This window comes from Lacerta agilis, chromosome 16 (genome assembly GCF_009819535.1).
Source record: "Lacerta agilis isolate rLacAgi1 chromosome 16, rLacAgi1.pri, whole genome shotgun sequence".
In the NCBI taxonomy this organism is placed as follows: domain Eukaryota; kingdom Metazoa; phylum Chordata; class Lepidosauria; order Squamata; family Lacertidae; genus Lacerta; species Lacerta agilis.
The window spans coordinates 36,692,271-36,719,317 of record NC_046327.1 but is presented as its reverse complement, the minus strand read 5'-3'; the positions used below and the strand labels follow the sequence as shown (position 1 = coordinate 36,719,317).

General features: G+C 48.4%; 1 protein-coding gene across 1 annotated transcript in view; it reads left to right on the top strand.

Moving 5' to 3' along the window:
• The window catches only part of PLXNB3 (plexin B3), a 59,372-nt gene that overhangs the window by 21,199 nt on the left and 11,126 nt on the right, over window positions 1-27,047 (top strand). The window contains exons 5-29 of the mRNA XM_033174075.1: window positions 1,245-1,370; window positions 3,485-3,585; window positions 3,681-3,813; window positions 4,249-4,405; window positions 6,810-6,918; window positions 7,457-7,571; window positions 7,683-7,811; window positions 8,638-8,848; window positions 9,485-9,657; window positions 10,658-10,809; window positions 12,523-12,628; window positions 13,505-13,635; window positions 13,753-13,929; window positions 15,291-15,489; window positions 15,581-15,820; window positions 18,382-18,543; window positions 20,792-20,940; window positions 21,075-21,175; window positions 21,978-22,195; window positions 22,917-23,095; window positions 23,821-23,887; window positions 24,667-24,988; window positions 25,193-25,296; window positions 25,621-25,708; window positions 26,867-27,036. Coding sequence (XP_033029966.1) covers window positions 1,245-1,370; window positions 3,485-3,585; window positions 3,681-3,813; window positions 4,249-4,405; window positions 6,810-6,918; window positions 7,457-7,571; window positions 7,683-7,811; window positions 8,638-8,848; window positions 9,485-9,657; window positions 10,658-10,809; window positions 12,523-12,628; window positions 13,505-13,635; window positions 13,753-13,929; window positions 15,291-15,489; window positions 15,581-15,820; window positions 18,382-18,543; window positions 20,792-20,940; window positions 21,075-21,175; window positions 21,978-22,195; window positions 22,917-23,095; window positions 23,821-23,887; window positions 24,667-24,988; window positions 25,193-25,296; window positions 25,621-25,708; window positions 26,867-27,036 — 3,819 coding nt within the window. The remainder of the gene's footprint in view (window positions 1-1,244; window positions 1,371-3,484; window positions 3,586-3,680; window positions 3,814-4,248; window positions 4,406-6,809; window positions 6,919-7,456; window positions 7,572-7,682; window positions 7,812-8,637; window positions 8,849-9,484; window positions 9,658-10,657; window positions 10,810-12,522; window positions 12,629-13,504; window positions 13,636-13,752; window positions 13,930-15,290; window positions 15,490-15,580; window positions 15,821-18,381; window positions 18,544-20,791; window positions 20,941-21,074; window positions 21,176-21,977; window positions 22,196-22,916; window positions 23,096-23,820; window positions 23,888-24,666; window positions 24,989-25,192; window positions 25,297-25,620; window positions 25,709-26,866; window positions 27,037-27,047) is intronic.

Sequence of the window (27,047 nt, the reverse complement as noted above, 5' to 3'; positions counted from 1 at the left end):
TCAACCGTGTTCAATGGGCATTATTCCTAGTTAGGTGTATTTAAGATTACAGCCTTTAAATGTTCTTTTGTTGGTTATTAGATGTTATCCAGCAAGTGCTCCCTCTTTTTCTGTTAAGAGTACTGGATTCCAGGTATCACTTTTACCTTTCTCTTTAAAAGCCTGCAGGCAGAGACAACATGTTTTCTTTCTTTCTTTCTTTCTTTCTTTCTCTTTCTTTCTTTCTTTCTTTCTTTCTTTCTTTCTTTCTGGGTGGTGGTGGAGCTTTTTGTCTTTCACATGCTACCAGAAGGACTGGTCTTCCCACTAACCTGGGATGAGGCAACTGCCTGAGGCATTAGATGTTGGGGTGCCATTAAAGGGAAGCAAACTTTTATTTAGTTTATAGGTTTTGTTACCATGGGATAGGGCAGGGGCATCAACTGGATTTGTACTTAGTTCATATCTGCCTACCAGTTCCTTTCTAAGGTGCCCTTCTACCATTTCCCTACGACATCTAAGTTATGTACACAAACACAGAAGCAGGTAGGCTACTGGCTGCAAAACAAGCCTTGAAAACAAAGGCAATGAATGCAAAAGAACTACCTGTGCATAAATAGTTTTGCATAAGTAGCTTTTTGGATAAGCATTGGAACATTTTTGCCTTAAATGGCTTTTATTTTAAAGGTTTATTGTCCCATTTCCCCAGAGCATCTTAGTCCCAGAGAACAGGATAAAATCTCTTCTTCCAGTTAGCCATACTTATCAAAATGCCCTTACTTGGCATATGGAATCAGGACCGATAGAAGAAAAAAAGCAAAGCCACACAGAACCCAAAGCAGAGCTACGTAGGATGAGCAACATGGTGCTGCCCTCCCCCTCTTCTCCAGCCATGAAAGATCCAGAGCCTCTACCTGGCGCTTCTGTTTTCAGTGGTAACCCCATGTTGCTTATAACATGCTGCTTTGGGGAACCCCTGGCCCTCCAGATGTCGCTGAACTCCGAATTCCCTAATTGCCTAATAGTCGGGGTGGGGGGAGCGATACTTGTAGGACACCCCATTGGAAACCACTTCCCCAAAGTGTGAAGAGGGTTGATCCAATACAGGGTCCTTTTTTACTGACTGTTGTCAGCGGTGGAATTTGAGGAGGAAGAATATGTAAATACAAGGACCTACACAGGGTGTTAACCTATGTAACTATTTCCAGAGGTGCTTCCTAAACAACTTTTTAATAGGCACTGATAGCCTTTACTCATTTGTCTAGGTTTACCTGAATGGCACCATGGCAGAAGTCTACAGCACCGTTCCCACTGGCCAGCGTTCCCCAGTCAATCCAGACCTGCTACTGGATGGCAGTGGGGCCCACCTGTATGTGATGACGGCCTCCCAGGTGTGTGAGTGGTCATGGGGCACAATCCCCTTCTCCCTTTACTTGTTCAGAACTGCTGTTTGTCATCCTCAGTTTGGATGCAGGAAAATTCTGCATTGTATCTGCTATTGTTGAGTTTTCATAGACCCCCCCCCCAATAAGTTCTTTTCATGTTGAAAACTTGCAGCATTGCTGTGCTGCCTTGTCAAAAAAAAAAAAAAAACTTTGTTATGTGCTCAGAGGTAATCTAAGCCCCTGTTACTAGATTATGAGATGGTACAGAGTTTATAACAATCAATCTCCTTTACTGGCATAGAAAAAGTGCATCGTATGCATGGATCAGAACACAACACAGTTAACAAAATATAGTAGGAGATACTTTAGGATAAAACTCTCCGGACATTGTGAGGTATGAAAATGGCTTTTAGGCATAGCTGTCAAGTATCCCGTATTGGCCGGGATTCTCCCGTTTTTATACGCGTTTCCCGCTTTTATCCCGGATGGATCAAAATCCCGTATTTTCCCGGGTTGTGGGCGGGGCGCGGCACGCTGGCCAGGCCCTTGGGCGTTCCCGCCCGGCAGAGCCAGCCCCTTCTCAGCGCATAAACTCTTCTTGCCGGGCCTGGGGAAACAAAAGGGTGTGCGGCGCGGCTCGCTGGCTGGCAAACCGCTCCTCTTCCTCACCCTTGGAGGAGGGCCGGCGGGGCGAGACCAAGCAGCAAAAAAAGTCCCAGTGAAGGAGAGCGCCTTGGATTCCCTCCGTTCCCGGGCCCACGCTGCAGGCGGGTGTGTTTGTGGAGGGTGCGCGGCCAGCGGCTAGGGCGGGGGCAGCCCCTTTTGCTCGTGCATCGGCGCACCCCCGCCAGCCCGCCCACTGGGAAAGGTGCCTCTTTCTGCAACAGGGAGAGCGAACGACCCTCGGCGCAAAAGTGGAGGCCGGACGCGCGCTTGCGCGCCCTCACACAAATAATGGCGTCTCTCTCTCTGTGCAGCCAGCGGGGGTGAGGGTGGGGGGACGCAAAGCGCCACTTGCTGCTGAGGCGCCTCGCGCTCGCCCTCCCGCGCTATTCAAGCGGCCACCGCCGTGGCGGAAAAGCAATGCGGCGTCCCCAGCGCTCGCCCACTTCGCGCGGCAGGAGTTGCTCGGGAGCAGCCTCCTCCTTGCTTGTTGTTCTGCAGCCCGTGCAGGGGGCAGGAGGCGAACTCCCGGTCTCGCCGGGCAACGACTGCCCAGCGCTTTCAGACCGCCTCTTCCTCCAGCGCTGCGCCGAGCCCCAGCACGGGAACCGGGACTAGAGGGACCCGGACTCCGCCGCCTCCGCCCTGCCGCCTCTCGGCTACTTGCTGTGGCGGCTGGCGGCGAGCGCACGCGGGGAAACGGCGCGCCGGGTCTTGGGCGGAGTAGCAGCATCCAACTGCCCGCAGGCTGAGCCAGCCCTGTTTGGAGGCCGCCAATGAAGGCTGAGATGGGGCGGGGAGGAGGAGGAACTGAGCGCGTGTGTTTAGGCCTGTGTGTGAATTGCCGGCGTGGCGGAGGAGGAATCGCAGAAGGGTCATTTAGTCCGCCCCGCTGCAATGCAGGAACGACACCAGTTTAGTTGCGACGGCCGAGGCGCGTTCTAGCTGCTCCGCCCACTTTTGCTTCTGGCTCCGCCCACCACTGCCACGTGACTGTCAGGTGAGGCTGCTGATCCCTTATTTTCAGATCCGAAAGTTGACAGCTATGCTTTTAGGACCTATGGTGACATACTCTGGTTTTTCTTCAGATCACATAGTACAAAGTTGCGTGCTACTCTGAAAGAAATTTTAACTTACAAGATATTTAGTTTCCTTTATCATATTTAGCTTAGTCCATTGTTGTTGTCTGGAGTAGTAAGATAGGACAGCAAGGGTGACCTGTAGTGCCAAACATCCTGCCCCCTCAAACTCCACTCCTGTTTTAACCATCTTTTTTCCTTATTGATACCTTTTCTCTACCATCCCCCTTGCCCTTGGCCTAAAAGTGTTCCGTTCTGAGTATATCTGACATTTATAGAGGCCGATGCAAAAATGGATGCAAAGTAGCCTAGATTCTACTGATGGTGGTGGTTTTTGAGTATACTGTATGGTGTATGACTTGCCTTTTTCCAACCCAGGTCTCCAAGGTCCCAGTCTCTGAATGCCCTCACTTCCAGGACTGTGCCTCCTGCCTGCGTGCCCAAGACCCCTTCTGTGGTTGGTGTGTTCTGCAGAGTAGGTGGGTCTCTGAGAGCTAGCAGTGTGTGCTTTATTTCAAATTAAAAGGACACACCCTCTTTTTCTCTGTCTCTAATATAATTGGCTGATTGGCAGGTGTACCCGGAAGTTGGAGTGTGAGCGCCATGAGATGGCCAATCACTGGCTCTGGAGCTATGGAGCTGAGAGCCAATGTTTGAGAGTGGAACAGATGTCACCAGCCAATCAGAGCCGAGAAGAACAAACAGAGGTGAATGTTGGAGGGTCAGAGGTTGAAACCTGGGTTGATTGTGATTTGGATCAGGTGGTTATTCACATGTTACCCTCTTAATAAGCATATGTGCGAATGAAGCATCTCTGCGTTATATCCAGGTTTTTCTCAAACACACATTGCTCATAGCCTGTATGATGCCTGGAGATTCCTTTCCTTGTGTTCATCAAGTTCTGGCAAAGATTGATCCCTAGCTGCTACCACACTCGCTCCGTGACTGAGAGGGCTCACCAAACATTAATTTACTTAAGATCAGTGATCTGCTTTTATTTTCAAAGCTGCTCATACAGTCCTAAAAGTACCGGTAACTTAAGGAAAATATAATATTAAGACCAGAAAAAATTAAACCACGAAAAGTGGCCCAGCCAGTTAAGCTACATTCCTATAAAACGATGTGTCTCCTGCTTTACCCAGGTCTCCATGTTGGTCCCACGTCTCCCTGCACTGGCAGAGGGAGAGCAATACCACTGTGCCTTCGGGAGCCAAGACAGCCAAGCACACCTGCAAGACTCCTGGGTTCGCTGCCTCTCACCTGTTCCCCAGCAGGTGCCACCCACCCAAGAGGGCAAAGGTGAGCCAGGAAAGTATGTCTGACCTCTAACCTTGCAATACATTACTTCCCCCAGAAGAGCTTACATCTATTACTTCCCCCTTACAGCTATTACTTCCCCCAGAAGAGGGATGGTTTTCAGTGGGACAGCATCTTCAGATGAAGGGTGGCATATAAATTTAATGAACAATAACAGTACTGCGATGGAGATGAAGGGCATGCCCTTGATCAGGGAGGGCCCCGTGTGGCTATTCTTCCTTTGAAAATAAAATTGACCCAATTTGGTGGAAAGCATGCTTAATATGTAGCTTGTCCCTGATTTCTCCAGAATAGCTATCACTAGAGTTGTCAACATTTCAAGCAATCCCTGCTTCTGTGCCTGTAAAACAGCAGCTTGATCTTCAGCAACTAGCAGGTGAAGCTTTTTGAAGTATGTAGATAAACTTGCTGAATGTCTGCTGATCAAGTTCCTCTTAAAAACATAGCAGTAGCCCCCACTTGAAAAGTTGGCAATTTGTTTATTGTTTGGTGTTTCTACTTTGGCTTAGCGTTGACAATCATTAAAGTAGAGTAGAATTATGAAGTTACACACATGTGTAAAACTGAGAAAGAAATTGCTTGATATCCCTCCTTTTTAAAAAAGAAAAAAGTATCTTCATATGCAAAAAAGGGTGTGTGCACTAAAATATCTTAAGTAATTAATCTATGTGGACTGACCTTGAACATGTGCTCTAGGAGTCATAGTAGGATTACTGTGGGGAATTATTTCCTGGCGCTATTCTGTTTTCCAGCAGGCAGTGGGGGAGCTGCGCTTTTGCAAAGTATCAAGCCCAACTGTTGATTCTTTTGGCAAGGCCTTAATAAACCTCTGGGAGTTCATGCCCAGAGGCATGTGGAGGCTTTGCCATGAGCGCCATGCTTCAAAGCCAGTCCTGTTGCTTTTGCCAGGGGGTTGTAGGGAGGAAGTGCGTCTCCCCTTGTGTGAATGTATTTACAGTGCCCCACATTCCGCATACAGAGCCAGTGTGGTGTAGTGGTTAGGAGCAGTGGACTCGTAATCTGGTGAACTGGGTTCGATTCCCCGCTCCTCCACATGCAGCTGCTGGGTGACCTTGGGCTAGTCACACTTCTTTGAAGTCTCTCAGCCTCACTCACCTCACAGAGTGTTTGTTGTGGGGGAGTGTAAGGTCCGTAGGGTGGTTGCTCGTGAGTAACCAGGCAAGATTCCAAACCGTCTTTTAAGAGGTTTATTGTGCATGCTATTTACAGTGCAGAGCTACAAGTTCATGTCTGTATCAGTCACTCACAGAATCCGGGAGTGGCCCCTTCCAGCTGTGACCCCAACGTTCAGTTTCGGTATCCGAAATCTCCGCCTCCCCTCTTTGCGTTTCACCCCTCTGCGCACTTGGGGCGTCGGAAATGGCGTGTCTCCCTCCTCGCCCGCTGAGCGAGGGGAGTGCAGGGTCTCTCCAACATCCCCAGAGCCTCTGCTCTCAAGACCCGGGGCTGCCTGCCCCTCCCTGCTGGAGACATTGCTGCCACCTCCACTGGAAGAGGAGGTGCTGCTGGTCAGGTGGGGCCAGGGCTCTCTGTAGCATCCCGAGAGCCCTTCCACCACCCTGCGCTGAGCCGGGGACAGTTCCCTGACAGGGATGAAGGGAAAGGAGAATGTTAGCCACTTCGAGACTCCCCCGGGTAGTGATAAAGCAGGATATCAAATCCAAACTCCACTTCTTCTGGATCATCCATGGACTCACATGGAGGCTTATAAACCAATCCAATAGGTATTAACTATCCCCTCCCCCCAAAAAAAGTTTTAGATGCTTAAAACAACCCCAAAAACCTTTTGGCAAACATGGGACTAGTTCTTATGCCTAGACCAAGGCCTAGTTATCACATGAGGTGGTAACCTTGTGCCTGGATCTACTACTTCAGGCTACAGGTTGGAGCAAAAGAAGCTCCACGTAGAAAACTCAGGGACCAGTGTGCTAGTCCCTGACATTCTAGTTTTCTCTGTGGAGGGTTTTTTTCCTACGGAATCTCAACTTGCTGACCGAAGTGGTGCACCCCAGACACAGGTTTGCCATCTTGATAAGAACTCTGACTTGTTCATTGATTATATTTTTATCACTGTAGTGGAAGGCAGCCACAGCCACATGCCCTTTGATGGGTTTTTTTTTTTTAGCTTCAGTTGCCTTTGCCTATTCTCAAAACTATAAAACCAACTGTGGAATGCTTCTGGACTAAACCAAGAGATAATCTCCGAAGGGTCTTCACCAGAATCGCCTAAATAGTAGGAAAAGTCAAGAGGCCATTGGTGTGCATGCATGCTGATGCTGTCCAGAGGGTGTATGGAGTTAGCCACTCATCTTGCATTATGTGTAAGTGGGAGGAAAGTTTCTTACTGTGCTTTTTCCCTCCTCAGATCATGTGACTGTGGCGTTAGCCTTGATGTTCCAGGATGTAGTGGTGACGTCCGTGGGATTTTCCTTCTATGACTGTAATGCTGTGAGCCAACTTGCTGATGCCACCCCGTGAGCGAATGTTGAGTGGGGATGAGGGCATTTGGGGTGGGGTGGGGTGGAAGGGGCTGCAGGTTGGATATCGAGAAGCATCTGTATGATTTTTTGTGAGGGTGGGAGGCTGGAGGCAGTATAGTAGAACTTGCCATAGCTAGCAAGAAGCTTTTATGTTGAAAACAAAACTGTGTTCACTCTTTGTACTAAAAGGTTGAAATTCTGCACTAAGGAAAACTGAATTCTGGAACTTTCCTATGAATTATGCAAATTAAGCACACGCATATAATTGCTTGTTTTACATAAATTATTCTGTTTCTGAGCAAAGCAGAGATCTAATGCCCCATTCTCTGTTGAAAACAGTCTCACTGAACTTCTCCCCTAGCTTTGAAGATCTCACCTGACACTTTGAAGCACATTCTTGCTGCCTTAAGCTAGAATCTCGCTTGTTTGTTTAAAAAAAAATATGTTTCATCTCCCTTTCTGAACTTGCTGTCCACATACAGTCCTGGTTAAAGGTCCTTTTCCTTTGAACCCCCCCCCCCTTCTCCCATAGGTGTGGGACATGTGTGGACAGCCCCTGGGTGTGTCATTGGTGCCCATCTAGTCACCGCTGTGTCCCTGGAGGGCCCTGCCCAGATGGAGGAGAGGGGCTTGTGTACAACCAGAAGGTGAGTAACTGTATGGCAGGTCCCTCCTTACTTTCCAGAATAAATTATGTTGGGGGGGGGGGGGAAGAATGGGAGAAATGTCTCTGCATCTAAGCCCTCTGTGTCTCCTAGTTATCTTCTGAAGAGCCCCGTGGTCCAGCTGCCTGCCCCAGTGTGGGGGGTGTTGGTGAGACCCACCTGATTCCTGTTGGTGTAAAAATGCCACTGAACCTCGTAGCCTGGAATCTGCACTTGTTGATGGTAAGTGAAGAGATTAAAAGTCCTAGAAGCTACTGGTGTGTCTCTGTGTGAAAGAAAACAGGGCTTGAGAAGACCTCTTGGGACACAAGGGGCTCTTCATTTCAAAGTTAAAATGCACTTGAATCTGCCACATCCAAGTACCCAAGGAATTGTCATTTTTGTATGCATGTTCATAACTTCTAGGGGAACCCATACCCCAGGGATGAGGAACTGGGGCCTTCTAGATGTTGTTCCACTACAATTCCCATCATCTGCAGCCATCACAGACAATAGTCAGGCATGATGGGAGCTGCAGTCCAGCCACATCTGGAGGCTCACTTGTTCCCCCAGCTCCTCTGCAGAATGTTATTCCCAAGATTTTGTGGGGAACTGTGGAAGTTTGAACATGTCTCAGATTGGTCTTGCAAATGAGCTAGGAATTTGAAGACATGTGTGCTTGAGTGCTATTTTAATATTTTAAGCCTGGCCTGCCTCACAGGGTTGTTGTGGGGATTAAATGAGGAGGGGGAGAACTCTGTATGCCACCTGAAGCTGCTTAGAGGGAAAAGGTGGGGTATACTGTAAATGCAATAAATAAAAAAATAAAAGTAGCTGCAGCAACATTCATACTGTACCAGTTATTTGTATGCAAGTGATGCCTTCGCTGTCCTCTGAGGGGCTTCAGCTTGTGATGACAAATGTGGTTGGCATTGCCCCTCTGTGTTAGGACTGGCAAACGAAAGGGCAGGGAGAACAGGACTGAGTGAGCAGACTTTGTGGCAGGACTGGGGAAGGAGGGGGCAGGTGTGGCGTGCAGGGCCCTGTCTCACCCTGTCCTCATCCTCAGGCCCCAGTGACACTCTCCTGTGTACTGGAAGTGGAGGGAACCCTAGTTGTGGTTCCAGCATCCCTGGAAGAAGGGGACAGGGGAACATCCCGTCGTGTGCAGTGCCTGCCCCAGGCATATAACTACACACAGCCTGCCCCTGAGCTACATGTCCCTCTCTACATCATGATAGGGGAAGACCGGCGCCTTGACAGCCATGGAGACCTGCATGGTAAGGGATCATGACCTGTGGAGGTTGGATTTTATATGTATATATATATATAATGTTGTGGTTGTGCCTTTGTGTGTGCCACAATTCAACTGGGAGTGCAGAATGTGGTACTGGGTACAGGATTCAGTTTCATGAAATCCCCTGTTTTTTAAATTTCAAAAGCATGAATGCAGGCTTCTAACCCTTACAGCTGCAGAAAGATGCTTAGGCAATTATGCACAGAGCCTTGAAAGCTTGACCTGCGGATGGTAAGATTTTCAGTGGTTGGAGATGCACCTTCAGTGCCCTGTGCAACACTGTGCCCTTCCTCACCATAACAAAACCAGAAGAAATTAGGCAAAATAGTAAACGCAGTGTAAATGATTATGCAGAACAAGCAAATAAATTGCATAGTTGATACTGGCTGCGTAATTCAGGTTTTCTTGGTGCAATTTCTTTTTTAAAAAAATCAGCACAGGGTATACTAAACCCTGGATATGTCGCACCACTACCCTTGAGTTGCTCAAGGCCCTGCAGTCTTGTACTTTCTTGCCTTCCCTGGGTTAGGAATGATCTGTTGCTGGTCTGGGAGGGGCAGTATTAACAGTATGACTTGAATCTGATCTTCACTGCTTACCTTCTTGCCTCCTTCTCCAGTGACTTTGTACAACTGTTCTGCCGGCCGTTCTGACTGCAGCCGCTGCAAGGCTGCTCCCCAGCATTTCCGCTGCATTTGGTGCCAGCTAGGAGAGGTGCCCAGCTGCATCTATGAGGACCTGTGCCCGTCCAGAACTGACGTAGCTGCTTGCCCATCCCCCGTCATCCACTCGGTGAGAATCAGCACAGTTAGGCCTGCTGCTACTCTGGTTAACTGCTGCTCCATTTCTTGGGAAGTTTTTTGTATAGAACTTGAGCTAGGAAGCTGACTAGGACCCACTTCTGCCAACTTGGACAAAAAACTGAGACCATTTTGTAAATGACTCTGAGGTTTTTGTTTTTCCACGGTCAAGCAGTATATAAAATTTATGAAATAAATAGCACCAGTGCTTGTCCTGTTCAGATTGCTGATAGCGCACACCACTGAATGCTTCTCTATAGAAAAAGTTTTTTCTAAATGTAGAAAACTGACATGTCAGGGAGAAAGGTTCCGGTATAGCTTTTATCCTGACATCTAGTTTTCTGTGAGCAAGAGTGTGTGTGCTGTGAGTATTCGGATATGTGACCCTTGGCCTGCAGTCTGAAGTTGTCCACTTAATACCAGCTCAACGGAAACTAGGCCTCAGCCTGTACTTTGTGTGTGTAATCTACTTCCTTCCCAGTCTGTCATATATCTGGTAGACTAAGTTATTGGACTGAGAGAATTCTTGCAGTAAACCAATTAGTCTCTAGTCTGCTGCCAGTGCTTTTTGTATCTTTTAGTCCAATCTGGAGCAGGGAGGACTTGGTTTGGTGCTATACTGCCCAGTCTGGGTGCTACTACTAAATGAGGTGTAATGGGTGACCACTGGAAAAGGGGCCTTCTCAAAATGCCCTCCCCACACAGGTTTGCCAGGCCTTGTGGTGTTTTTGGTGCTGGGTGAAGACTTTCCCATAGCCTCCACCCCAGGCTTTTCAGTTGTAAGTTGCTGAATCCGCTGAATTTTAGGTCAGTTTTATACTTATAATGGCGCTGTGTTTTTCTTTATTATTTTTTTAGATGTTTTTATGCTGAATTGTAAAAAACTGGAATCTGTTGGTTGTTTTTTATCCTCGTGGTTTTTATTATTTATAAGCTGCCCAGAGAACTGGGCAATACATAAATGCTGCTAATAAAATATTCCTGTTATCTAGATTCACCCCATCACTGCACCCTTGGAAGGGGGCCTGACTCTCACAGTGACGGGATCCAACCTCGGCCGCCGCTTTGAGGATGTGGCCAAAACTGTGACTGTGGCTGGATTGCCATGCATCCCTGATCGAGCTCAGTATCTGGTTTCTACTAGGTAAGGAGGCCTGGGAGAAGGGCATGGCTCTCCATTGAAAAGCAGCTTTTTGTTAAGAGCCACAGAGAGCGACCAATCCCAACCAAGAGAGTTGCAGTTGAGGAACCTATTTTGTTTCGCTGGTTTGCATATCAGTTTTATTTGCTATGATGCATGGCAAGCTATATCGGTTGCATGTGTTATTGAATGTTTACTGTGTAGCATTCTACTGATTTTCATTAAATGTGAGAAGTCTGAGCCAGTAGCCTGCTTTATCTGTTTAAAATATTTCTTAGCCTCCTTTCCTTATTCAGGACAGTGTACAAAAGTGAATCAAGCCAACTTATTACACAGCATAATTCAACACAAGGTCTAGCACCTTGTTTCTTCCCACAGCAGCCAGGAGGGTATGTAGGCAGGAGCCCTTTCCCTAGCAACTGACACATGTTGGTTTGATACTTTTGGATTGGGAGCTTTCAAACAGAGGCCTTTATTCATCTATCCTCCTATGATTTTTTTTTTCTAATCCTCTTGTAATTCCTACCAAGGTAGTGCCATCAGTGCATCTTGTGGCAGCAAATTCCATAAATTAATTTACATTTTGTTGCCTGTCCTGAACTTGTTGCCTGTCACTTTTATTGGAAGGCACTGAATTCTAGTGTTACAAGGGAGCTGGAGGAAATTTATCTGCTCACATTCCTTACTTAATCCAGTGTTTTTCAACCACTGTTCCGTGGCACACTAGTGTGCCGCGAGATGTTGCCTGGTGTGCCGTGGGAAAATTACTTTATATATAGTCAATATAGGCACAGAGTTAATTTTTTTTAACATTTTCTAATGGTGGTGTGCCTCGTGATTTTTTTCATGAAACAAGTGTGCCTTTGCCCAAAAAAGGTTGAAAAACACTGACCTAATCTATATCTTTTTAAGCCTTCATATCAGGGGTGTCACCGGGGGGGGGCCGCCCCTAGGTCAAGGGGAGGGGGGTGACACTTTTGCCCCGGCTCCTTTTGCCCCGCCCCGCCGGGCGGACCCGAAGGGGGGGGCATGTTGCCTTTTCCCCCTTCCAGCGGCTATTTTTCGGCGGGGGGGGGGAAGTAGCGCGATTTGAGCACTTCTGCACATGCGCGAAGTGCATAGAAGTGTTCTGCGCATCCGGGGGTCACGCGCACTCTGGAAACGCTTCCAGGTTGCGGGCGTTCTTAACTCGAATGTCCGCAACCCGGGGTGTGCGTAACCCGGCATTCCACTGTACAGTCATACCTCAGGTTGCAAACACTGCGGGTTGTGTCTTTTCAGGTTGCGCTCCGCGCTGAACCCGGAAGGGGTTACTTCCAGGTTTCGGCGCTTGTGCATGCGCAGAAGCGGCAATGCGGGATACGAATACTGTGGGTTGCGGACGTGCCTCCGTCACGGATTACGTCCGCAACCCGAGCATCCACTGTACAAGGACTCTAGCTAACACAACGGGGCTTCTCCCACACCTCCCCCAAATTCACTCTGCAGGGTCGGGAGAACCCCCCAGAACATCACATAGGGGAGAAAAGGGGAGATCATTCCATCAGGCAAGCAGAAATGGTTGAGTTTATGGGATGATCTCCTTAGTGCCGTGTTTTGCTTCTTCTTCCTCTTCTGGCCCACCGGGTCTATCACTTTTGTCCTTGCTCTTCAAAATGTCTGCCGTGGACTTTGGCAGGCTCCTTCATGACAGGGCCTCTCTGCCGTTCTCTACAGGATTGTATGTCAAGTTTCTCCTGGAAAGCGAGGCTTATCTGGCCCTGTTCAGGTCACTGTAGGAGACCGTCCGCCAGGGGTTTCTGAGACTCACTTTACTTATCAGGTCAGTATCTTACAGAGGACTGGTGGATGCCCAAGGGGTGGGTCTAAGGAAATACTCTAGCTTGGAACTGGGGGACCAGGGCAGAGATAAGCGTATTTGCTTCTAGCGGTTCCATAACAGTGCAAACTTCCTCCATGTCACTAACTACTTCGGAGGGAAATGGGAGGGAGAAGTCACATGTTGGGAACACACACAAGCATGTCCCATTTAAGCCATGGTTTAGCAAGATGTACATGAGCAGGAAGGGGCCCCTGTGAGCCTTGAGCTCAGGTGCTTCTCTCCCACTTCCCTTTCTCCCCTTGCAGCTGGAAGGCAGATTATGGCAGCTTCCCACCCCCTCTCCCATTTTCACTGAATCTTGACTTGTCATGTTGCCCAAACCCAGGACTCTGGTTCTTAGGAACTGGCTCCTGGGGGCCCTAGGTCCCTTTGCCACCCCCCAATAAAATATTTGAGGGAGCCAGGCCCCCACAAAGTGGATGGGCATTGCCATTCAAATGGTGTGCATGAACCATGTCTTGTGATTGATTATGCGAGGTGGGGCTTACCTGCCCCCCCCCTGTGTTTTATTCAGGTTGGCACCCCTGCCAGACTCTGGCTAGTTTTAACAAGCCAGCTTCAGAAATCACAACTGGGAGTTAGCTTGTTTTGAAACTGACCAGAGCTGGTCATAAGTCATGTCCCCTTGTTCAGGCAACAAGACAATGCCTTGGAAGAGCAAAACTGAAAGCTGCTGAAGTCTTCCTCCAGGTCACTTTGGGGGGGGAGGTGAAGGGGAGGCTTGTGGCAGCAACTTCCTGCCTGTATGCATAAAGTTAAGTATGATATGTGAACCTAACCCGTGTCCACAGGCCTAATGGGTGCTTCTTTCCTCAGGACCCCACCCTTCTTGATTTGCACCCCCAGCTCGGCCCCATGGCTGGGGGAACTCGAGTCACCATCACTGGGGAGGAACTTTTGACAGGCACTGAGATTGCTGCCTACATAGGGGCGCTGCCCTGTATCCTGTAAGTGGTGTGGCTTTTCTCATCGCCCCCTGACTTTACCCTCCTCCTCCTCCTCCTCCTCTTTTCTCCACTAGTCTTGCCTCAAGCCTTCACTTAACATCTTTGCTCTCTCAACAGCGAGGAGCCTGTGCAACCAGGAGCCATCGTTTGTCGTACCAGTGCTAGCCTCAAGCCACAAGAGGTGTCTGTCCGGGTCCAGTATGAAGGGGCTGAGCGCCAGCTGCGGGGCAAGACCTTCCATTACGCACCCAACCCCCAACTCACTGCGGCTTCCCCACTCACCAGCTTCCATGGGTAAAAAGAATGTAGGGGAGCGGGAATGATCAGGGCTGTCACCCGGTTAAAGAAAATATTGATTCATCAGTCAATTAAATCTACATGAGTTTGCTGCAGTTAGAAACTGTAGTTCTGCAAAAAGACCAAGCTTACTTTGTTTTTAAATGATGTATGCATATACCACAATGCATATATCTGTGTTTTTCTTTAAGACTTCCCCTTCTACAAGGAGAGATGGGTGATTGGCCTTGCCATCTTCATTTTTATAACCAAATGTATTGAATTGGAGTGTGGGGAGAGACATTACAGTCCCAGTGCAAATCAATATGCATGCATGCATGAATGAATGAATGTGCTGGCTATTTTTTATTTGTAATCAGCTAAGCAAGGGCTAAAACGTGAATGATGTTCCGTCTGGTTTGGTGCTAAATTCTGAAAGAGGTTTCGGGGGTTTCAGGCTGAATGTTTGCAAATGTTGCTATGCGTCCCTGGGCTTCCTTTAACTTGAGGGGAATCAGTAAAGGAATAACTCAAAGGTTAAGTTTTGAAGGGAGTGAAATTTGGATGTGAGTAGAGGTTTTGGGAGTGACATACCATACCATCGTTCTACCCGGACACTGAGATCCAGCACTGAGGGCCTTCTCGGTGGTGGCGCCCACCCTGTGGAACGCCCTCCCATCAGATGTCAAAGAGATAAACAACCACCTGATGTTTAGAAGACATCTGAAGGCAGCCCTGTTTAGGGAAGTTTTTAAAGTTTGATGTTTTAATGCAGGGGTAGGCAACCAAAGGCCCAATCGCCTTCTCAATCTGGCCCGCGGACGTTCTGGGAATCAGCATGTTTTTACATGAGCAGAATGTGTCCTTTTATTTAAAATGCATCTCTGTGTTATTTGTAGGGCCTGCCTGGTGTTTTTACATGAGTAGAATATGTGCTTTTATTTAAAATGCACCTCTGGGTTATTTGTGTGGCATAGGAATTCGTTCATTAATTTTTTTCAAAATATGTTCCGGCCCCCCACATGGTCTGAGGGACGGTGGACCGGTCCGTGGCTGAAAAAGGTTGCTGACCTGTTTTAATGTATTTTTAATCTCTGTTGGAAGCCTTATTATTATGCATAAGGAGCAGCAGGGGGAAGGACAGAGATGTTTAAGGGAGCCAGGCACCTGAAGAGGAAATGGAGGCAAAGCAAAAATAGGGTCACACGTGGACCCCTGCAGCTATGAACTTCCCATGGGAATCTGTTTGGACCTCTGGTCTGAACCAGCAGGGCTGCTCTTACGTTCCTGTGACTGTAGTGCCTGTGTCAAACTCATGGGTGGCATACCCTCCACTGCTTGAGCCACTTCTCACCTTCCTGGATGCTGTGTTTCTCCAGGGGCGGACGGATCATCTATGTGAAAGGGACTAATTTGGATGTGGTGCAGCAGCCACTCATCAAAGCCATCCTGGAGCCAGAGGCGATGGCAAGTGGAAGCAGCCGGGAGAAAAGAGCCTGCGACTCCTTGCAGGGCCCCCACATCCCACTGACCCCAGCTCCACCCCACCCCTGTGCTGAGGTGGGAGACATGTTGGAGGTGAGTGCAGGGAGGAAAGGAATGCTTTGGCTTGTGAATTACAATTCAGGGGTCTCTCACTCCCTGCCTCTCCCTTCTTACATCTCCACAGTGCTGGGAGCCTTGTTGCGCCAATTCGTCCACCCTTCTCCTCTGCCCATCACCTGCTGTGCCACCCAATGCCCGCTTCCGACATCTTCGTTTTGAGCTGGATGGACTCCATGTCCCCTTCAGCAATGCCAGTGGGGGCCAGAATTTCTCCTACAAGCCTAATCCCCACCTGCGCTGGCCTGGGCGGGATTCCCCTGGACGTCCTTTCAGTCTTAAACCTGGCAATGTCTTGGACATAGAGGTGAGTGGCCATATTAAGGTGGGGGAAGGCCCTGGAAGTGGGGAGTGGAGTCCCTAGGATGCAATAATCACTCCTTTGCCTCCTAGCACAGTGATCCTGAGTGGGACGTTTCTTAAAAAGGTAAAGGGACCCCTGACCATCAGGTCCAGTCGTGTCCGACTCTGGGGTTGCGGCGCTCATCTCGCTCTATAGGCCGAGGGAGCCGGCGTTTGTCCGCAGACAGCTTCCGGGTCATGTGGCCAGCATGACAAAGCCGCTTCTGGTGAACCAGAGCAGCGCACGGAAATGCCGTTTACCTTCCCGCCGGAGCGGTCCCTATTTATCTACTTGCACTTTGACGTGCTTTCGAACTGCTAGGTGGGCAGGAGCTGGGACCGAGCAACGGGAGCTCACCCCGTGGCAGGGATTCGAACCGCCGACCTTCTGATCAGCTAGCCCTAGACTCTGTGGTTTAACCCACAGTGCCACCTGGGTCCCCTGGTGGCACTGTGGGTTAAACCCTACCCTAAAACTCGCTCAGCTATTGGTGCCCTTTTCTGCTGCTGCCAAGGCCTGCAAATCCTCATGTGGATTTATTGAACACACAAATTGCAGTGGAGTGGTCTTGATTTGAAGCAGTCTTGCATTGACTGCGTGCCAGAAGAGAGATCTGAACTGCATCTTGGAAAAGCTAAGCCACCGTCTGCAAATATCAAGGCCCACTCGAGGTATTTTGCTATCTCAGGCAGAGCAGCAAGTGGTGACCTTGCCCCCCAAGTCAATGGTCATCGCACCCAAGGGCACTTGAGGCTGAAGATTGCACAAGGACTTCTCCCCCCCACCGGCAGTAAAAATACAATACAGTGGTACCTCTGGTTACGAACGCTTCTGATTATGAACGCTTCACGTTACGAGCTCTGCTAACCCGGAAGTAGCTGCTCCTGGTTGCAAACTTTGCCCCAGGATGCGAACAGAAATCGTGTGCCGGAGGCCCCATTAGTGAAAGTGTGCCTCAGGATAAGAACGGTTTCAGCTTAAGAACAGACCTCCGGAATGAATTAATTTCATAACCAGAGGTACCACTGTATAGTAAGTTAACTATCAATATGCTGCCCTAGAATCCCCAACCTCCAGCTGACTAGAAAGTCAGGATGCCAGGAGGCAGTACATTAATAGGGCTGTTCTGCCGCTCCAATGAAGGTGGGGGTTATTGGGTTCTTTTGTTACTCGGTTATAGGGTTGCCATACAGCTGCAATTTCCCGGACATAGCCGAGATTCACTTGTCGGAAACAGCGTTGGGGTGTAAATTGCTGAAATGTCCGGGAAAATCCGGACACATGGCAAGTGTAGATTTTGGTGAATTTCGTTTAAAGAAGTTCAAAAACTTCATTTTTGTACCTGATTTTGCCCCAAAAAAGGCTCAACAACTTTGGGCAAAACTTTTTTAAAAACCCAGCTTTTTGAAATATAACAACCCTATGTGTTATGTACAATTGTGTTTTTAAATTGTAAACCACCCTGTGATCCTCAGATGAAGGGTGGTATAGAAATTTGATAAGTAAAATAATAATAATTGCTATGGGAACTGTTCAAGAAATATGTGTGTGTGTGTGTACAGTACAGTATATGTTTGTGTGTGTACATGTGTGTGTATACACAGTCGTACTTCTTGTTACGAATGCTTCAGGATGCGTACAACACGGGTTACGAATGCGCCGAACCCGGAAATAACGGAACACGTTACTTCTGGGTTTGGTGGTTCGCGCATGCGCAGATGTGTCAAATGACGTCATGCTCAGAAGCACCAAATCGTGTCGCGCACATGCGCAGACGCGGCACTTCAGGTTACGGACATCACGGGTTACGAACAGGGCTCCAGAACGGATCCCGTTCATAACCAGAGGTACTGCTGTATGGTAGATATGGATAATACGTATTTTTAATACTAATTAATACCTGTAGACTGCAGGTTGTGAATGCATGAATTGCACTAACGTTTTCTAAACTTTTGATACCTGGGGCACAATTATTTTCTGAATTACTATAAATATAGTATAAATAAGTATTACTTATACTGATTTGGAAAATAATTGTGCCCTAGGTATCAAAAGTTTAGAAAACGTTAGTGCAATTCATGCATTCACAACCTGCAGTCTACCTATTGAGCACAGCCCAACAGCCCTACCTTGGTGGCCAGCTGTCCGCTCAGCCCCCCTCCTTTTGATGGTGTTTGTGTGGCGGGGGTGGCCAGTCTTATGCAGACAGCAAAACGGGTAGATTTATGGCATCACTGGATGGCTGCATTTGGCTTGATGGGTCACAAATTGTGAATGCCTAGTGTTGTTTCTTTAGCTATTAGCATGTGAAGCTATTGCCTTGTTTTCTCCTGCTATTGGGCAATTGGCTGGGTCTGTCTTTATGTCTGATGCTGAGATCAGAAAGTATTGGGCTTGTATTACACTGTCCGACTTGGAAGCATAGGGGATATGGGGTTATGCTGGACCGCAGCACTGCTTCAGCTTGTGTGTACATCCAGGGAAATTCACCTTTTGCCTCTTTCTCTCTTTCTGCTGCCCTGCAGGGAGAAGGCTTGACCCTTGGCATCAGCAAGAATGAAGTGAGGGTCATCATTGGCAACAGCATCTGCACCGTCAAGACCCTAACACTGACCCATTTGTACTGTGAACCCCCACTGCAGCCCCCACAGCCACTTAATGCTTCCTCTGTGCTCCCAGAGTTCATTGTGAGTAGGTTGCAGGGAATTAACCTCTTTGTGATTCCCCATGTAATGGGGAAAGTTCTTCCTCCCTTGAAACTTTGGAAAGACCTCCTGTGTGGCCTAGATTTGATCAGGCAAACCTCTCTCTCTTACTAAGAATGTAACTTGTTTAAAGTGCATGTTTATCTCACACCCTCGTAGTTTGCATAATGACAAATTAGTAGCTACCAGAGTCAAGTTTCCCACTCCACCCATAGAGTGTGTACAGGAATCAAAGGCCTGCACAGTAATGCTATATTGGTTTTATGCCTGTGTTGGAGATCCCTTCCCCATAACAAACAATTCCCTGAGGAGAGGGAGTGGCTTAAACTGGTTTATGTAGTGTAAATATGTACTTAGTGATCAAGATCAAATCCTTCATGTGGCTTTACTGTGAGTGCAAAGGTATTAAGGAGATAGTGAATGGAGTTGTGAGGTCCTGCTTATGCCTCCTTCCTTTTCCTGCTCCAACCAAAAGTCACTTGGTTGATGATTGGGATCAGGATTGCTAAACCCTGACCCAGAGGCGGTGGCTGCTTTCCCACACTTGCAGGCCACGCCCTGTGTGGGAGCAGTGCTCAGAAATGCATTTTTTTTACCTGTTTCTGTCCATTTTTTATGTGCATGTAACATACCTTCAGTTCCCACCCCCCTTTGGCTGGTTTAAATTATCTGAAAACTTCAAGGAACTTAACAGTTTTTGTTGCTATAAAAAAGGTCATGGAATCCTTTTATTTTTGGCTCTCCTATATCTTCAAAAAATTTAACATGCTGATGTAAAGCAGATACAAAAAACAGCAAGGAATTGTTTAATGTAACATCATGCACTGTTTTTTGTAGCTCTTTACCTTTCCTTGTTCAGATTACAAAATAGAGTATACTGTATATTTCAATTTTATTTTAGATGTAAGGCTTTTGGCTGCCATATGGGATTTTAAATGTCTATTTTCTCAACATCTCAGTGTCACAGAAAGTTGGTTTACACACCAAACTGTGCCTCGTTTAATGTCCTACAATTGGTTTCATATCATATTTTGTAAATAGTTTTGGTGTTGCCCAAAGTAATTTTTTAAGTGGCTGCCATTTTGTGATTCCACCCCTCCCCCCAAACTTAGGCATCTAAAAAGCTTTGTGTTAATGATTAGGGTTGCCTTCAAAATGTCATGAAAACAGGTTAAGCAGTGTGGCAGCAACAGCAAGAGTTGGTGTCTACACTCTTTGTGGCTACCCTGGGCAGAGAGCAAAATGCATTGGTCAGATACAGACAGATTTGGATTTAGCACGTCAAAACACACTGAAGCAAACACATTCCCCTTAAGTAGGCTAAAAGTTTGTGGCAACTTGCTGGCTATCATGCCCCAATTTTATGCTTCACTGTGCCTCTGGATTAAATAGTAGGTCAGAACTTTTCAGTAGATTGCGGGAGACTTGTCAGGAAATGAAAAGGAGAGAACTACCAGTGCAAGCTGAGGTTTCCTCACAGTAGTAGGAGCAACTGTTTTAGGGTTAGGTTTTGTCTTTGAACCCAGGTGGCGCTGTGGGTTAAACCACAGAGTCTAGGGCTTGCCAATCAGAAGGTCGGCGGTTCGAATCCCTGCCACGGGGTGAGCTCCCGTTGCTTGGTCCCAGCTCCTGCCCACCTAGCAGTTCGAAAGCACGTCAAAGTGCAAGTAGATAAATAGGGACCGCTCCAGCGGGAAGGTAAACGGCGTTTCCGTGCGCTGCTCTGGTTCACCAGAAACGGCTTTGTCATGCTGGCCACATGACCCGGAAGCTGTCTGCGGACAAACGCTGGCTCCCTCGGCCTATAGAGCGAGATGAGCGCCGCAACCCCAGAGTCGGACACGACTGGACCTGATGGTCAGGGGCCCCTTTACCTTTACCTTTTTTGTCTTTGAAAAGTATGGAATCTCCTGCTGTATAGATCTGCAGGCTTGGAATGGCCCTTCCTTATATATTGTTGGACTCCCAACTCCCATCAGCCCAGTCAGCATGCCCAGTGGTCACGGATGATGGGGGGGGGGAGTATTAAACACATCTGGCAGGAGGAGGATGAACAGAGCAAAGGAGACAGGAGTCTTCAAATTCTATAATGATTTCAGGTGATCATTTCAACTGGACTTTGATTCACAAAGACTTATGCCCCAGTATATTTGCAAGACTTTGCTGTTTTGCTGATACGGACAAATCCTGCCACCTCTCATCTTTCTGTGTTGTCGTTGTCACTTTACAGGTGCAGATGGGAAACTTGCGCCTGGATCTTGGCCGAGTTCGCTACGACACTGAGCCACCCTCCCGTTTCCCGCCGGAAGCCCAAATTGGGCTGGGGGTGGGGGCAGCTGTGCTGGCTTTTGTAGTGCTGCTGCTCATCCTCATGTATAGGTATCAACATTACGATGTTTCGGGGGGAGGGGTGTGCAAGGGGGGGAATGAAAAGTTGCCTTGTTTCCTTCAAACCCCCCCCCCAAATCCTTGCTTCTGTAAAAACTGTGTTGCTCCTCCCCTTATCCTGGCAGGCGAAAGAGCAAGCAAGCCCTACGGGACTACAAGAAAGTGCTGGTGCAGCTTGAGAACATGGAGATCAGCGTTGGGGACCAGTGCCGCAAGGAATTCACTGGTATGGGATGGTGGGGGGGAGCAAGTATGGAGGAGGGAGGAGGTGAGTTTGAGCCACAGGCAGGAGAGGAGTGGCATGAAATAGATGAAGGAGCAGCTCAAGGAGGGTGGGGGAAGTGAAACTATGCTTTTCTGAATGATACCTGAATGATACGGAGGGCTAGGAATAAGGTTGTGTTGTCACTCCCTCCACCCCCTTGTAATAACCCTACACTCGTAATTATAAGCAGCAGCCTGGGGCACAGAAATTAAGCAGGTGACATGGAGGGAGGTGGTGAGACAAATTTCACTTGCCTAATTTCTGAGTGCTGGGCTGTTTCAAGCCAGGAGTTGGGGAGCCAGTACCCCTTCAGATGTTGTTGAACTTCATCTCCCTTCATCTCTGACCCGTTGGTTGTGCTGGCTGGGACTGATGTGCATTGGAGACCAACGACACCCCAAAAGCCACAGGTTTCCCGTCCCTAGTTTAAATGTGCAGGATTTAATGAGTCTGTGGCTGTATAATGATTGATTGATGATGATGCACAAGAACAGAGCCTAAGTGAGAGGGAGTTAGAACGGCATTTCCTGAAGGGATACATTTCCAGAATTTCATAAAGGAAGCTGTTTTGAGATGAATTGCAGAAGGATGTTTGCTGAGAATCGCTAACAGCTACGTATTTGGGTAAATAATTCAGTCAAACGGGGATCTTTTCTCCTAATGTAATGGCTGTGTGTTGCTCACTCTTTTCTTCTCCACCCCTCTCTCCACCCCATTCTTGCCTTCCCACCCGTCTCTCAACACAACCCCCTTCTTGCTTCAGACCTGATGACGGAAATGACTGACCTGAGTGGGGAGCTGGAGGGTTCAGGGATCCCATTCCTGGACTACAACACCTACACCCAGCGCGTCTTCTTCCCGGCTCAGGGGGATGTGCCATTGCGGCGTGTGCTGGATCTGCCCGAGGGGCGCCGTGCCACAGTGGAGCAGGGCCTGGGGCAGCTCTCCAATCTGCTGAACAGCAAAGTCTTCCTGCTGACGGTGGGTGATCTGGGGGAATAAGGGGGAGGTTCTAGACAGTGGCTGAGCTAGAGGGTCAGTCCCATGCCATACTTGGATAGAGAGTGGGGGGGGAGAGGTTGCTTGTAAGTGGAGTTTTTTTGGGGTTTTCTGTGTGTGTGAATGCATATGAATGCATTATTATTGCATGGGAGATCAGCAGTGTACCTTTTTAAATTTCCAGATAAATTGAGAGAGAGAGAAAGTGCCTTAAGGAGCACAACTCTAGTTGTACTGAACTGTAGGTGGAGATACAGTATGGAGAGGAGCTGCTTCTGAAAGTCTCCTCCTGCATTTAGACCATGTAAATGTGCGCTGATAACTTCTGGGGGTTGCAGTCTGGCACCTCCTTGTTCAGGGATGGGGAACCTGGCACTCTCCAAGTGGTACTAGATTTCAACTCCCATCATCCACAGCCAGCATGGACCAATGGTCAGGAAGGATGGGAGCTGTAGTCCAGCAGCACCTGTAGGGCCACACTTTACCAGTACCATAGGGTGTGTGTGGGTGTGTGGGTGTGTGGGTGTGTGTACCTGTGCATGCTTTAGGGGTTTTGTTTTGCTGTATGAATGCATGAAGAAGACACAAAACATCTGCCCCGAGTTCTGTTTCCTGCTCTGGGGAAGGAATAGGACTGGATGGGTTGTACTGTAGTGTGAGGATTCTGGCAGAGGTGACGAGAGTCTTCCCTTGCTTTTCCCAGTTAATCCGAACTCTGGAGGCCCAGCCTACCTTCTCCCAGCGGGATCGATGTCATGCAGCATCACTGCTCTCATTGGCTCTTCATGGTCGCCTGGAGTATCTTACAGACATCATGCAGACTCTGCTGAGTGATCTTGCTGCCCACTGCGTCACCCGCAATGCCAAGCTCATGCTTCGCAGGTAAGCCCTGGTGTGGCAGAGAGCCGCGCTGTGTTCAGGATATGGCATTGTGGAGGTGTGGAAAGATGTCCTTGTTCCAAGAAGTCCCCACTCCTTCCCCTGGGAGGGGGGGGTGGATGCTTTCACAATTGGTGAGGGTTGCCAACTGGCAAGAATTTTTATTTGCCTGGCCAGAATTAATCCCCCTGGCTGAACTGAAGAATGCAATGCCCCGCCCCCCAAAAAAACCTGTTATATTTTGCTGGTGTTGTACGTCCACAAGGTAATTAATGCTTAAACTGGAATGCCTCAAACCACAAATGTGCTGAAATGAATTAGAGATGAGGAGCATTTTAAAAACTCTAATTTTGCTGCTTTATATTAAAACAGCAAGTTTTTTATACTTACAAACAGAAAGCAGTTCCTTGAACTAGGTTTAAGCATTCTTTATATGTTGAGAGACTGTCCTGATGTTCTTATAAAGAGCAACACTTAAACTCACTTTCCATCAGAAGGGCCTTCAGTACCTGTTTTTTAAAAAAGCATTCATCTTAAGGTACCACAAGTTTTTATTTCAAAACCCCTCTACTTAACCCTACATTTGTTCTGCAGAACAGAGTTTTGAATTTAAAACTGTGGGCAAAGGATTGCTGTCACCATCTTATGCTGCAGCTGGTAGCATACCTTGGCATGAGGGGGGAGGGGGGGAGCTAGCAACTCTACTTAGCTCCTCAACTGTCCTGCAGGACAGAGACCATGGTAGAGAAACTGCTGACCAACTGGATGTCCATCTGCCTCTACTCCTATCTCAGGGTAAGTTGTAAAGCCTGTCTGGATTATGCCTTCTGCGTCTGAGGTGGAGGAGGAGGTCTGGTTGAAGGTGGGGGGACATTTTCCCACGAGTGCTCACTCTCCTGCTTACTGTTCTTGTGGCTTGTTGAGGCTTCATAGGGGCACACTTTTTTCCCCATGCTCTCGTGTCCCACAGCCAGTCCAGGGCATGCCTAAGATATTTTGATGCTGAAGGCAGAACAATGCAGAGTACCCTATCCAAACATACTTAAATTCAGAGTGGAGTGCAATCCACCTTGTGCGAGTGATTATGTTTATTTACTGCATTTTTATGCTGCTTGAAAAGGCACATGTGGTTTCCCTGCCCCCTTTTATCTTCTCAGCAGCCCTGTGAGGGAGGTTGGGCCGAGCAAGAGAGTGACTGGCCCGAGGCCAGTCTGTAAATGCCTGTGGATAAATAGGAATCTGGGTCTTATTAAGTCTTGTGTGACACTCTAGCCATGACGCTACATCAGCTTTCATAGGAAAACATCTCAGTGGATTGGATCTTTCTCTCAAGCTTCACTTGAGAACTGAATTAAGTGGCCAGCACCACTAACTGTGCTTTTTTGGTACCTTGATTGGAATTTCCAAAAATGTACACTGCCCTGATGGTGGGTCCGGTAGAAAGGTGTATGATTTTGAGGCTCCTACTTCTAGCTGTGCAGGTGTGGGGTTAAGTGGGTAGCCGTGCAGGGACTGTAGTGACCCAGGCTTCCTTCTCATTCCTTCCCCCCCTCCTCCTCTGTTTCCCAATGAAGGAGGTGGCTGGTGAGCCCCTGTACATGCTCTTCCGTGCCATTAAGTACCAGGTGGACAAGGGCCCAGTGGATGCTGTGACAGGCAAGGCCAAACGGACACTGAACGATGGGCGGCTGCTGAGAGAAGATGTGGAGTATCGGCCCCTCAACCTGACTGTCCTGGTGCGGGGGGGCGGCCCAGGTGGTGCGGGGGAGACTCAGCGCATCCCAGCCCGCGTCCTTGACACAGACACCATCACCCAAGTGAAGGAGAAAATCTTGGACCAGGTCTACAAAGGCACCCCTTTCTCCCAGCGCCCCTCGGTGCACTCCCTTGACTTGGGTAAGGAGTCTCCTCCATTCCCCACTCCCCACCCCCACCCCAATCTGTGGGTCTTCCTTTGGATAAGGAAGGACCAAAACCTGTTGAGGATGTTTAGTTCATTTTGAGTGAGGACCACATGAAGTTGTCCTAGGCTTGCTGTGGAGATTTGGGGGCAGGGGGTGGAAGTAGGAGACCCTCACCTGCCACTCTTCCTTTCCTCAGAGTGGCGCTCAGGCGTTGCTGGCCACCTGACGCTTTCTGATGAAGATCTGACCTCAATCACGCAGAACCAATGGAAGAGACTCAACACTCTACAACATTACAAGGTATGGGGTTGGGTGGGATGCAGCTGAGTGGTAGAAGTTGGGAGGGAGGGAATATGGAGTCGGGTAGCCAGCGTGGTGCCCTCCAGACTCCAGTTCCCATTAGCACCAGACAGAATGGCAAGTGGTCTGGGTTGATGGGAGTTGTAGTCCAGCAGCATCTGGAGGGCATCACATTGGCTACCCTGACCGTGTCTGCAATGCTGGGCTTCCACGCTTTTCTTCTGGCAGGAGATTCATGGAGCTGGGAATCCGTCTCTCACCTGAACAATTTCTCACCTTCTTGTAGGTGTTTCACTTGTTTACTGTCCTTCCTATTTTCCCCAGGTTCCAGATGGGGCCACAGTTGGCCTCATTCCCCGCCTTCACAATGACATCTCCCAAGGCACCAGCCAGAACTTCTTCTCTGGTGAAAGTGAGTCTGTTTGTCTGTCTCTTCCTTGAGCCATTGCTCTCTCATGCAGTAGAGCAACCTCCTTTTCCCCCTCCTCTCTGCAGCTGGCAGCAACTGGTACATTGCAAAGAGATGTGGTTTTCACTATGGGCACAGATGGTGAGCAGGGCAGCTCAATTGCAGTGTGTGTGTCATAGGGTGGGTGGGGGAGTCTCTTGCTTGTTCATGGGGTGGGGGGAAGGATACAGCACCTTAGCCCTTTTTGTAATGTGTGTGTGAAGAGTTCCTTAATTATCTAGCCTGAAAAAGTCATGGAAAAGCTCCAGACCAGGAGACTCTAAAATTACTTGCCTGCAGATTCCTAATTTTGATGATTCTTCCTTCTCCTTTTGTACATAATGGTAATTCAAGTTATCACATGGGAATAAGCCTGTTTTATTTCTGTATAGTATATAGAGGCCTTTTGTTTTGCAAACAAGGGAGTCAAGTTTTTTCTAGTCTTCTTTTAGTCTAGGAAAGAAGAGTACAGATTGGCATTTGTTATAAATGCTCTGGGAGTGGCAACAAGAGGTGCATAGGGCCAGAGGCAGACAAACTGGAAACTTTTTAGGGAGGTACTGGAATTAAGAGAGTGAGGTGCCACATTGGTTGGGGAAAGGCCTCTGTGTGTTTGTTGTTTTTGTAGACCTTTAACAGAAACTAAACATTTTTTAGAGGTTTCTTTGTCACCTGGAGGATTAGATACTTCTTTGGTTTCCCTTTACCCCCCCCCAAAAAAAAAAACTTCAAATGATAGCATAGTTTTTGTGGGAGCCATTTAAATTCTGCATTACAGAAGAATATTCTGCACTTGGCCATGATAAAAAGTTCCCAAACTTCTGCGCTGCTTCCTTTATTCCTTGGGTGTGTGGGTGTACGGGCCATGTCAGTTCCACCAAGCCTCCCACTGGGCCCCTGTCTCCTTCCTTCTTGCAGGCATCATCATTTATCTCACACCTTTGTTTGCTGCTGCTGCTGCTGCTGCTGCTGCTGCTGCTGCTGGTGGTGGTGGTAGCCAGGACTGGGGCCCTCGCAGTTGTCTCAGCTGTCCACAGGACAGGCAGGCGCCCCGAGGGCTGCCTAGTAAGTGGTGGACTGCCCCATTTTCCATTGTAATGAATCCTATTGCACCCATTGCAGACACCCCAATGCTAGAGGATGGTGAGGAGGGGGGGCTTCGCCTCTGGCACCTGGTAAAGCCATCTGAAGAGCCTGAACTCACAAAACAGCAGCAAGAGCGGCGCAGCAGCCTTCGGGAGCGTGCCAAGGCCATTCCTGAGATCTACCTCACCCGCTTGCTTTCCATGAAGGTAAGAGGGAA